The sequence below is a fragment of the Scardinius erythrophthalmus genome (genome assembly GCF_964197995.2).
Source record: "Scardinius erythrophthalmus genome assembly, chromosome: 19".
NCBI classification, from domain to species: domain Eukaryota; kingdom Metazoa; phylum Chordata; class Actinopteri; order Cypriniformes; family Leuciscidae; genus Scardinius; species Scardinius erythrophthalmus.
The window spans coordinates 38113683-38126930 of NC_138239.1; the positions used below are offsets into that span (position 1 = coordinate 38113683).

Here is a 13248-nt window from a genome sequence, read left to right on the forward strand (position 1 = left end):
TTGATTTTTGCAAATTGCATGGAAACCAATACAGGTGAATTTGACCCGCAAGACTAAAGTTGTACACAGTTTTTTAACAATCAAAATAATTCTGGAGATGAGCCGTACCTGTGGCGATGTCTGTGACGAACATGTCGTGGCTCTTATAGAAAACTCTGGCACACAGAGCCGAAAGATTCTCCGTCTTCTGAACAGCGGTTTGGTACGAGGAAAGCAGTGCGTCAGTGAGGGTCTGGGCTGCTGGTGTGTGTGCGTCGCTGAAACTCAGGCTCAGAGAGAGGGAGGCGTATCGCCCGCAGCCGGACTGAAGCAGTCGGCACTCGACGGAGCCGCCCGGGACCCGTGAGACGCTGCGATGGGACGCTCGGTCTGCGGGACGGTCCTGCACTGCGATCACATGGAGCTCCACCCCGGCTCCTCTGGGTAACGACTGAACGACCACGACACTGACCTCCACCTGCGCCACGCCATCACTGTCCTCCTGTGGACACACACAACAAACTCTTATGGATTATAAATATATTTCATTCAATGTCCGGTCAGGTTTATTTCTACAGCTCTTTATACAGTACAGATTGTTTCAAAGCAGCTTCACAGAACCGATGATGAAAACTTCATCAAATATGAGACTAATTGAAGTTGAGTTCTAGAGAAGACAATAGTGTCATTAATCAGCTAAATATCTTTCAAATTCTCATCTGATAATGTCACTGCAGTATCAATAAAAATAGCTTAATCCAATTAGAAATTGAGTGTGTGTTGTGTATTTTATTTACAACATTTTAAAGTCAAACTCCATTGGAATGAGCATTGAGTCTTGTGTGCTTCACATCAGTGTATATGATGAGTGCTGTCTATGTAGGGCGCTCAGATCGCCCCCTTTTAAGGTGGTTAAGAAGCCGCTGTTATATTTTTGCAGGATCTTCCTGAAACGACACGAGCGGCTCACAGGCACAAGAAGGGTTAAACCAGCAGAAACAACAGAAGAACTCATGCCCCCGTATTTCCAGCCAGGAATAATGTCAAAAGCTGATGTTCAGTGGTTGCTGGTCACATGACTGGTCATTTGTTGTAGTTTCGGTATAGACGTTTACACAACTATGACGACTTCTGCTTCTGAGAACCATGAAACTGTTAAAAATATCAATTGATCTGCATCTGTTCGGAAAACTTTCCTTCACTCCATCCAATGGGATTGAAGTCGCTGGTAACACTTTACAATAAGGTTCATTAGTTAATGTTAGTTAATGTATTAATTAACATGAACTAACAATTAGCAATACATTTATTACAGTATGTATTAATCTTTGTTAATGTTATTAAATACAAATCCAGCTGTTCATTGTTTGTTCATGTTAGTTCACAGTGCATTAACTAATGTTAACAGATACAACCTTTGATTTTAATAATGTATTAGTAAATGTTGAAGTTATTATTAACTAAGATTAATAACTGATGAAGAATTGTTCATTCTTAGTTTTTGTTAACTAATGTAGTTAACTAATGAACCTTATTGTAAAGTGTTGCCAACTTTGCTAATCTTATTTAATAAACACACACGAGCGCAGAGATGAACGACAACAAAGACACACACGGCACGATTGATTCCAGACACGCGCGGGTGGTTTTACACCATTTCACCACGAGCGTTTGTGATGGCTTTAAATGATCCGCAGAGTTAAAATCTTTATTCTTCGCCGGGCCATTATCGCCTCTCGAGCATCTTTGTGTTCGTGTTCAGCACAATGCGGGCCTCAAATAACACCGTCTCATCTGCTAATGGGGGACAAACGAGTGTTTCATACAACAGCCGTTCTGTTGTGCCGTCGATAAGGGCAGAAACACTTAACCCCCTTTTTCAATTCTCTGGATCAATTTTCATCCACTCACATCCCACTCCAACACAGCAGAATAATGACGGGTTACATACACTTTATTTTGAGATTCGCTCAAAAGCAGACGGCGAATAAATCAGAGAGGCTTTTCTCCCAATTTTCAGGCCGAGTCCTCGTCGTGACCCGATCGGCCAACGCTGCACTTACATCCAGATTAAACCAGCCCTGATTGTGTATCAACATCAAACCACTTTTCAGAGCAGCTACGAGTAAACAATAGAAGCTTTAAGTAGCTGTGTGTAAAGTGTTCACTCAGACGTCTTTAACGAGAGCGTTAGATTAGCACTTAACAGCGCGAGGAGCCGTGATGAAGGGGAGGCTGTTAATGGCCCTCGGGGACCGTAATAAGGACCCAGAGGGGCTCGTTTAGTGGGTTTAAAGGCCGACCCGTGACATCCAGACACTTGAAACGCATCGCTGGATCCGCTTCATAGGGCAAAACCACCCCAAAAAGTTGGGTAGGCATGTGTGAAGGCTAGGCGGATGAGGTGGGGAATGGTAAACACCATTATAAGGGAGTGTGTGGAGTCGGATCACAGCGGGTGCTGATGGGTTCGGGATGATCAGCCGGTTCCTCTACATTTGCTGCCCAGCGTGAAGTCCTGCGGAGGAATGAATGAAACACAGCCTGAAAACCACTGATGGAGGCGCTAGTACTGAACACCAGTGCTTGACTAGCCAGATTGGGACGGTGATTTGCAGCCCAAAAGCTCACCAATACACGCCCACTCCAAGAAGAACCCGCCCAAAACTTTAACGGACAAAATAATGTGATATCATTTTATTGCCATGTCAATCGAGGTTGATAAGCACCATTTTTATCTCCATCCTTCCCTCGCGTTTTGTAACAAATCCTTCCCACGGGGGTCAAAATGACCCAAAGCCCCACTCTACAGACGCAAATAGATAAAGTGCTCTGAAAGATACAGTTAAAAGTGTGTTTTGGATGTTTTCTGTCCACTAGTACAGAAAGTGTAAATAAAACACTTTATGGAAAGCTAAAAAGCCCGAAATCTCAAAATTGAGAGATGCATGAAAAAACACAATTTTTGCCCGCATTGTCTCGCCTTAAAGCTACAATATGTAAGATTTTAGTAATAAAATATCCAAAAATCACTTGCACAGTGTGATATATTTCCTGCAGTTTAGTTCCCAAAGATTTTTAATTTCAGAGAAATTCCCATTTTAAATAATGTCTCGTCCATGTTCACTTGTCGCCTGTCATTGACGTAATATCCGTGTTATCCCTGGTTTCCGCTCGTACTGCCGTAGTAACCATGGAGACAGATGTGGACGACTGCGTTACGTCTAGCGGCGCGCTCACACTGTTGTTGTTTCGCTCAAACATTATGGATCATGGCAAGCAGACTTTGGGACAAAAGGAGAACTAAAACGAGGATCAGTATCAGCGTGGCGTTTTCGAGATGCTGAGAGCAAGCGTCCGCAGCTAACTTCCACTCGACAGAGACGTCTTGCATGGGCTTTATTAGACAGGTGAGCAAATGTACATAAAACTAATCAATGTTATATAGCTCAACATGATGATGTTAGAATATGATCAGTATGTTATGCTAATGTTGATCTCGCTCACTGCTAGTCTCATACAGACAAACTAACACACAGAATAACATTATAACTTTAACACACTCAAATGCAGTTTAGTGTGATAGTGTAGAGCAAGTGAAACAGCGCTGCGTTCCCTCACAGGTTTCATTCGTCTGATAAACTGCCCTGTGTGAGTGTTATTCAGCACTAGCGGGTAAGTTAGTTTGGTAGAATGAAATGTCCTCATCCCTTTATATCCGCGGGACTCGCGTGTGGCGCTGAGATCTGTCTCTCATTAGCACTCGCTAATGACTTCTTCCCACAGTCATGCTAAAACATCAGTGTATTCACTCATCCATAAACATTATTAGATCCATCGGCATGACGGCAAGTTACATAATTCCGCTTATGCGTCATCAACATACGCCTTTGTTATTGTAAGAGGCTAGCGACCCCTAGCGGCGAAAACAATTACATATTGTAGCTTTAAGGAAACATTAGGAAGAAACTTTAGGAAGAAACATTAGGAAGAACATTTTTATCTCCTTAAAACAAAATGTTTTTCCATGAAATGGAAAATGGATCAAAACAAGGCAATAAATTAAATAGAATTTGCAAATATGACTAATATGTCCAGGTGGAATGGCAAAACGGCAATCAAAGAAATTGACAGATGATGACTTTAACCCTGGGAAAACACATGCATCATTTTGCATCAAGAATAAGCCCATTTAAGTGCAAAAAGTGTCCAGTATAAGTGATTGGAATAAGCACTGTAATTAGTAGATATTTCACACACATTAATGCACACACCACAGCCAAAATGTGTAATTCATTAATACGTAAGGTACGATAATCTGACAACATAAATACAACAACATGAACGTGCAGAATATGCAGAATATGTCTCACTCTATCTCACTCTTTACTGTAGATAATACTTACTGTATATTTATGCCACTTTGGCATTAGCAAGTCACTTGAATATCCAGCTACAGGTTATCGCGCTAAACCCCGGGAACGCGCCCAATCTGGCAACACTGTCGACTCGTTGGCTGAGGAACACCTTCAGGCCCACAGATCTTCACAGCACATTTTCAGTGTGACAAGACGTTAAGATGAAACGATACATCATTATCAGCCCTCGCAGCGAGTGTGAAAACTCCTGTTTCATTTCAGCCTGAGATGTGCATCACTTTCCGATGTGGCTCGTTAGGCCTGATCATAATTTCTTTAATATTTTTTGAGAATCTCCTGCCTTACACTTTTAACAAAACCAACCAATATTAAAATCGCTTAAAGTTCCCCAATTATGCTATTTTAAAGATTTCTGATTTTGTTTTTAAGGTCTCATACAACAGGTTTGCAAATGACACTCGTAATATTCATTACATTACTCTTTTCTCTCAGTGTCTGAAACGCTTCGATCGAGGATTCAGTCTCTCTAAGCTCCGCCTCTCTGAGAGCTGCTCGGCTCTGATTGGTCAGAAAGCAAACACTCATTATCATATCTGAATCTCAGCTCTTGATCACAGTGATACGAACAGTAACGATGGCGTGGGTTTTACCGTATCAATCTCAGAAAACAGCGTCTTCTCGACACGAACAACATGAACTCTTCCAGTCTCAGATACACTACAGTGTTTCAGGGCGGAGCTAAGACACGTTGTTCAGCCAATCAAGACCACAGGCTGGCATTATGCAAATTAGTTACACATTAGTTTCACAAACAGCTATATTACACACAACATGAAAGGGAATATACCGAAATAGGGGCATATATAATATAAAATAAAAAAAAAAATATAGAAATATCACTATTCAGTGATTGATTTAAATCACTGCATAGATCAATACAACTTATAAATACAATATATCTAATCCAAATCCAGAGATTCACTAATTTCATCATTATGTGGACACATCGCTCAACAGTAAAGCACTGAGGCATTATAGTCTATATTATAGACTCTCTGTAAAATTGCTTTGAAACCAGGTGCATTGTGAAAAGCGCTATATATAAATATAAACTTGAGTTAGTCTGCATGCATAGATAATGAAAACATAATGAAAACAAGCCTAGTGAAATACAATATATGTGCAGCTCAAACAGATCATGATACTAGCAATGCCAACGTCATGGGTTTGATTCTCAGGGAATGAATGATGAAATGTATTCAGTCAAACCCACATTTATTCAGACACCTTCAACATTTCTCACATTATCTCAGATTATTCGCTATAGCTTAGAGAATAGTAATAAAATATGAGCAGAACTCAGTTGATATTTGACTGGTTTTGTCCGTCCTTCTGTTAGACTGTCTCACACATGAATTATGTTGAATATCTGTCAGCTGTTAAATTTAACTACACAATTAGATAATACCAGTTTAGCTCAACCAATCACCAAGCAATGCTTCATTGTGTTCAGTCTGTGTGTGAAAAGAGCATTAGCAATTAAAGACAACACACTTCAGCAAAACATGACAAAAGAAAAACAAAGTGTCTGAATCATTTTTGATCCCAATTTTTTACAAATTTTACTGGTAGTCGCTGTATGAAGAATATTTGAGTATAATATGTCACATTGGGTATTAATATGTCACTATAGTGTCCTGATCACACTAGTAAAAACATATATCTGATGTCTGAATAATGACTGGTTTGACTGAATATGCATTGTAAAGTCATTGTAAGTCCCTTTGCATAAAAGCTTCTGTCAAATGCATAAACTTGGCTATAAGAACTTCTTCAAGTTGTGAGGAGGTGTTGTTATGATTGATCTGAAGTTAAATGCTCACTACAACCAGAGCGCTTCTGCTCTCCACAAACAACACATCTGCTCCTCCGCCAATTAACCCCGCAAACTCCATCACACACTCCATTACAGGCGTTATGAACGCTCAGGCTGTTTAAAGAAGCGCACGCTCGTGTTTCTATCACGGCTCTTCCGCTTCGCCAGCTCCATCTCCTTTAACCAGTGCTCGATTGTTGGATGCGTGGTGAAGCCACTGGTAAACGCGATAAGTGCTTTATTGTTAATCTAAAGAAAGCAGTTTCATCATAACACTCGAGTGCACAAATCCGGCAGCGCCGAACCAACACGCCAATGATGAGAGAATCAACAACAAAACTTACTGTACACACTTCAATATTCATACATGCAACTTATGCATTGTTAAAAAAAGGTTTTACTTGGTTTGCGCTCTAATAATTGAATAAATTAAAAATCAGCAAAAAAATAAAATAAAAGGAAATTCAACCTATTTTCTGAATGCATATTATAGATCTTCCTTTGTTCCTTCCTAATGTTCCCTTAGACACAACAGGAAAACAGTGTTTTCTCATGCATCTGTCAATTTTGAGCTTTTTGGCTTTTCATAAAATGTTTTTTTTTTTCAGACTAGTGGACAAAAAACATCCAAAACACACTTTTAACTGTATTTTTCAGAGCACTTTATCTGTTTGTGTCTGTAGATTTCAATTATATATCTTTAAAGGCCGTTTTCTCAAAATGAGTTTTTCCTCCGACACTGAGCCGGAAATCTCCACTTCAGTGACACTGACATACACCAAACTTTAGTTTTATTCTGAAGGTCATAATCCCCTCTGTAAAAACCTTCATCTCTAATAAATCAAAAAACAAGATTTTCAAACCTGACTTCATCCAATGTTCAGATTTTTGTTCTAGAAATGTATGCAAATCAGTGCATATTTAATATGATAACGTCTCATTTGCATATTTAAACATAACATTTCAGAAAACTTCTAATACAAATTTTATTTTTTATTTTTTTACCCTATTCACCAGAGCAGTCTTGCCTTAAACATTTAGTGTTCTCTGAGTATAAGGAATAAGCATATGATAGAATCACAGTAACAACAAACAAGAGTAAAAATCAGCGAGCGGCATCATTAATATTCCTGTCACACTAGTGTACTGTCAACATCTGCGCACTCGTGTTGTGTTTGCATTGAAGCATGCACACAACTGGAGGGTGTTGCAGTGTTATTGAGGAACGCAAACCGTCTCACTTCTGACAGCGTGTCAGTCGTCTGCAGTTTCTGCATCTCATCTGCTTTGTCACATGAATACATGCATGTGAAACACAACTCTTCATGTGTAACAGAACCGGCTGCAGATGAGAATGTGATGTTTCATTCAGATCATGACTTTATGATGCTTAAACTTTTACATTTGCGTCCTCAATCTTAAATATTTGCCTGTTTCCTGGCTTTAGTCCAGAACTCAGTTAGCATGATAGTGGCTAAGAATCTTTTGCATGTGTTCAGTATTCTCATGATACTGAGTTCTAGAGTCATGTGTATTTCTAATCCAGCACATTTAAAGAGTTTACACACTTCCTTGTGTCGCTTTAAACCTGTTTGACATCCTTTCTTCTGTGCAACTTGAAAGAAATTGTATTTCGGGACCCAAACTTGACTTGCATTGGACAAAAAATATAATGTAGTCAATGGGAACTGAAACGGTTTGGTTACCAACGTTCTATTATTTACAATTCTCATTATTCATAAAGCTGATGCTCGCTAGATTTTCAGTGTCACACATGTCTCAATTGCTCAAAAGTTTGGGCTCTGTGAGATTTTATTTATTTATTTATTTATTAAGAGATTAATACTTCTCTTCAGCAAGGATGCATTAAATTGATTATTATTATTAATGTTGAAATCAGTTGTGCTGGTTCATATTTTTGTGGAAACCGTGATACACTACTATCCAAAAGTTTGGAGTAAGATTGAAATGAATACTTTTATTCAGCTAGGGTTAAATCAAGTTGATGAAAAGTGACAGTAAAGACATTTATAATGTCACAAAATATTTGATTTCAAATAAATTGTTCTTTTGAACTTTCTATCCTTCAGACATCCTGAAAAATAACTATTTTCAACATTGATAATAATCATACATTTTTCATGAGCAGCAAATCATATTAGAATGATTTCTGAAGGATCATGTGACACTGAAGAGTAATGATGCTGAAAATTAAGTAACTTTACTATATATTCACATAGAAAACAGCTGATTTACACTGATTGTAATAATATTTCACTGTTTTCACTGTATTTCTGGTTATCACTGTCACACTATAACAACACATCTGTTCATTCAGAGCATCTGAACTCTCACTAATCTTCCTCACTGTGATCTGATCAGTAATCTCATCTGGATTGAACATCTGTCTCGTGAGCGCTCACACACCTGGAGATCAGCTCGAGTCCATCGCTTTACATCCCGACAGTTTCGAGGTGGTTTCAGCAGGGAGTTCATTTGCATTTAAATATCAGATTCGTAAAGGGTCTGCAGGTCTCGGGGATTAATTGCTTTTCCCTAATCGGGGTCTTTTAAATAAACATAAAATAATGAAACAATTCAGACAGCCGGAGAAAATAATTACAACTATCTCAAAGCAAACTCGTTAATGAAAGGATTAGGATAATATTAGTCTCAGACGTCTGATGGATAACACACAATAGGGAAGAAAAGACCAGCACAACTTCCCTTTCATGATGATTTTAAAGTCATATTGGATGGGTCAAAAACAGTGGGAATGCACCAATCGAGTGAAGCGTATACAGGTATGCTGGACCAATGAGATTTCACAGTGGGTGGGGCTCAAATATCTGACTGTGGGCCACTGAACTGTATAGAGGTTATGCATTGAGTCACTTTCCCGCGGGAACACACTCCCTCAGCCGGACTGAGTGGCAGAAGAGCTGCTGAGTGACTGGGTTTAATAGAGGAAACTAAGAAAACACGAGTAAAACAAACGATTATCAGTTTAAACTAAAGGTTGGACTCGATAGAGTGTTTATAACAACTTACCAAAGATCCAGTGATCATGGATATTGACATGCAGCAGCATTTCCTGATATTTATATGAGCCTGATTTCGACCCCGGGGGACGATATAAAGCAAATCTGCCAGTGAACGCTTTATATAAATACAATATAGGTCTAAATCCATGTGATCACTTATTTCAATGTTATATATTTCATCATATCGTCAAGCCTTAAAACATGTATAGTTTTTTGTCAGTGTGTCTTTAAAAGCATCCAATTATGCAGAATATAAGATGGCAAATATTTAACTAATGAGTTGTCGATACCTGTCTTGGACTTTTTTTCACCTTCTGTGTTTGTAGACGCTACTACAACTACTTCTACTACTCCTGACAACACCCACAAGGTGGCGCGAGTTTCGAACCCCCTTTATCCGGAAGCGACACCCGAAATTATGACGTATCCACACAAACCGAGGCCTCGTTTGTCATTAGTCACGTGATTTTCACGTTAAAAACACAAGCCTCGAATCGCAGCTTCAACTGGCACGCCCATTTTTTCTCGACACAAGCTCCGACGTCTCGGTTCAAATGTCACATCACTATTTTCTCCGTACCCTGCTGAATCCTTCAGATCGGCTTGTAACTTGTTTTCAGGACGGCCAACGGATCGAGAAATATGACGAGAGGTTCCTCAATTTCTCACCTCATGGACTGGGCAGATGACATCCTAGACTGTATTCTGGTATGGACTGGACGATAATCTGTACCAGCAAGCCCCACCAGCAGCGATCCCAGGCACGTTCGAACAATACCTTGATCATGTGCTGTGGTTGAGTGGTTCAGCCTTCACCGTGGGTGAGGCTGATTCTGACATCACCGCTCAACCATCACCAGCCATCTTCATCGCCACACCTCCTATCTTCGTCCAGAGTCTCGTCCCATCCAGACCACCCTTCCAGGGTCTCGTCCCACCGAGACCGTCCCTCTAGAGCGTCTTCACGACATCCCCGTCAAGCCTGATCTTCTTCACGTCAAGCCTGAGCTTCGTCACGTCATGCCTGTCAAGCCTGAGCTTCTTCACATCAAGCCTGAGCTTCTTCACGTCATGCCCGTCAAGCCTGAGCTTCTTCACGTCAAGCCTGAGCTTCTTCACGTCAAGCCTGAGCTTCTTCACGTCAAGCCTGAGCTTCTTCACGTCATGCCCGTCAAGCCTGAGCTTCTTCACGTCAAGCCTGAGCTTCTTCACGTCATGCCCGTCAAGCCTGAGCTTCTTCACGTCAAGCCTGAGCTTCTTCACGTCAAGCCTGAGCTTCTTCACGTCAAGCCTGAGCTTCTTCACGTCATGCCCGTCAAGCCTGAGCTTCTTCACGTCAAGCCTGAGCTTCTTCACGTCATGCCCGTCAAGCCTGAGCTTCTTCACGTCAAGCCTGAGCTTCTTCACGTCAAGCCTGAGCTTCTTCACGTCATGCCTGTCAAGCCTGAGCTTCTTCACGACAAGCCTGAGCTTCTTCACGTCAAGCCTGAGCTTCTTCACGTCATGCCCGTCAAGCCTGAGCTTCTTCACGTCAAGCCTGAGCTTCTTCACGACATCCCTGCCAAGCCTGAGCTTCTTCACGTCATGCCCGTCAAGCCTGAGCTTCTTCACGACATGCCTGTCAAGCCTGAGTTTCTTCACGTCAAGCCTGAGCTTCTTCACATCAAGCCTGAGCTTCTTTGCGACATGCCTGTCAAGACTGAGCTTCTTCACGTCAAGCCTGAGCATCTTCACGACATGCCTGTCAAGCCTGAGCTTCTTCACGTCATGTCTGAGCTTCTTCACGACATCCCTGTCAAGCCTGAGCTTCTTCACGTCATGCCCATCAAGCCTGAGCTTCTTCACGTCATGCACGTCAAGCCTGAGTTTCTTCACGTCAAGCCTGAGCTTCTTCACGTCATGCCCGTCAAGCCTGAGCTTCTTCACGTCATGCACGTCAAGCCTGAGTTTCTTCACGTCATGCCTGTCAAGCCTGAGCTTCTTCACGTCATGCCCGTCAAGCCTGAGCTTCTTCACGTCATGCCCGTCAAGCCTGAGTTTCTTCACGTCATGCCTGTCAAGCCTGAGCTTCTTCACGTCATGCCCGTCAAGCCTGAGTTTCTTCATGTCATGCACGTCAAGCCTGAGCTTCTTCACGTCAAGCCTGAGCTTCTTCACGACATCCCTGTCAAGCCTGAGCTTCTTCACGTCTTGCCTGTCAAGCCTGAGCTTCTTCACGACATGCCCGTCAAGCCTGAGTTTCTTCATGTCATTGAAGTCAAGCCTGAGCTTCTTCACGTCAAGCCTGAGCTTCTTCACGTCATGCCCGTCAAGCCTGAGCTTCTTCACGACATACCTGAGCTTCTTCACGACATGCCTGTCAAACCTGAGCTTCTTCATGTCATGCCCGTCAAGCCTGAGCTTCTTCACGTCAAGCCTGAGCTTCTTCACGACATCCCTGTCAAGCCTGAGCTTCTTCACGTCATGCCCGTCAAGCCTGAGCTTCTTCACGACATGCCCGTCAAGCCTGAGCTTCTTCACGTCATGCCTGAGCTTCTTCACGACATGCCTGTCAAGCCTGAGCTTCTTAACGTCAAATCTGAGCTTCTTCACGACATGCGTGTCAAGCCTGAGCTTCTTCACGTCAAGCCTGAGCTTCTTCACGACATGCCTGTCAAGCCTGAGCTTCTTCACGTCATGCCTGAGCTTCTTCACGACATGCCTGTCAAGCCAGAGCTTCTTCACGTCATGCCTGAGCTTCTTCACGACATCCCTGTCAAGCCTGAGCTTCTTCACGTCATGCCTGAGCTTCTTCACGACATGCCTGTCAAGCCAGAGCTTCTTCACGTCATGCCTGAGCTTCTTCACGTCATGCCTGTCAAGCCTGAGCTTCTACACGTCAAGCCTGAGCTTCTTCACGACATGCCTGTCAAGCCTGAGCTTCTTCACGTCATGCCCGTCAAGCCTGAGCTTCTTCACAACATGCCTGTCAAGCCTGAGCTTCTTCACGTCATGCCCGTCAAGCCTGAGCTTCTTCACGACATGCCTGTCAAGCCTGAGCTTCTTCACGACATGCCTGTCAAGCCTGAGTTTCTTCACGTCATGCCCGTCAAGCCTGAGCTTCTTCACGTCAAGCCTTAGCTTCTTCACGACATCCCTGTCAAGCCTGAGCTTCTTCACGTCATGCCCGTCAAGCCTGAGCTTCTTCACGACATACCTGTCAAGCCTGAGCTTCTTCACGTCAAGCCTGAGCTTCTTCATGACATCCGTCAAGCCTGAGCTTCTTCACTTCATGCCCGTCAAGCCTGAGTTTCTTTATGTCATGCCCGTCAAGCCTGAGCTTCTTCACGTCAAGCCTGAGCTTCTTCACGTCAAGCCTGAGCTTCTTCACGTCATGCCCGTCAAGCCTGAGCTTCTTCACGACATGCCCGTCAAGCCTGAGCTTCTTCACATCAAGCCTGAGCTTCTTCACATCAAGCCTGAGCTTCTTCACATCAAGCCTGAGCTTCACGTCATGCCTGTCAAGCCTGAGCTTCTTCAGGTCAAGCCTTAGCTTCTTCACGACATCTCTGTCAAGCCTGAGCTTCTTCACGTCATGCCCGTCAAGCCTGAGCTTCTTCATGTCATGTCCGTCAAGCCTGAGATTCTTCACGTCAAGCCTAAGCTTCTTCAGGTCATGCCCGTCAAGCCTGAGCTTCTTCACGACATGCCCGTCAAGCCTGAGCTTCTTCACGACATGCCTGAGCTTCTTCATGACATGCCTGTCAAGCCTGAGCTTCTTAACGTCAAGCCTGAGCTTCTTCACGACATACCTGTCAAGCCTGAGCTTCTTCACGTCAAGCCTGAGCTTCTTCACGACATGCCTGTCAAGCCTGAGCTTCTTCACGTCATGCCTGAGCTTCTTCACGACATACCTGTCAAGCCAGAGCTTCTTCACGTCATGCCTGAGCTTCTTCACGACATGCTTGAGCTTCTTCACGACATGCCCGAG

At 42.7% G+C, this 13248-nt stretch overlaps 1 protein-coding gene across 3 annotated transcripts in view; it reads right to left on the reverse strand.

Annotated features, from left to right (window-relative positions):
* dph6 (diphthamine biosynthesis 6) overlaps positions 1–13248 on the reverse strand; it is a 113440-nt gene that overhangs the window by 9242 nt on the left and 90950 nt on the right. For all 3 annotated transcript variants that reach the window (XM_081347610.1, XM_081347611.1, XM_081347612.1), the window contains one exon: positions 109–481. In XM_081347610.1, coding sequence (XP_081203736.1) covers positions 109–481 — 373 coding nt within the window. The remainder of the gene's footprint in view (positions 1–108; positions 482–13248) is intronic.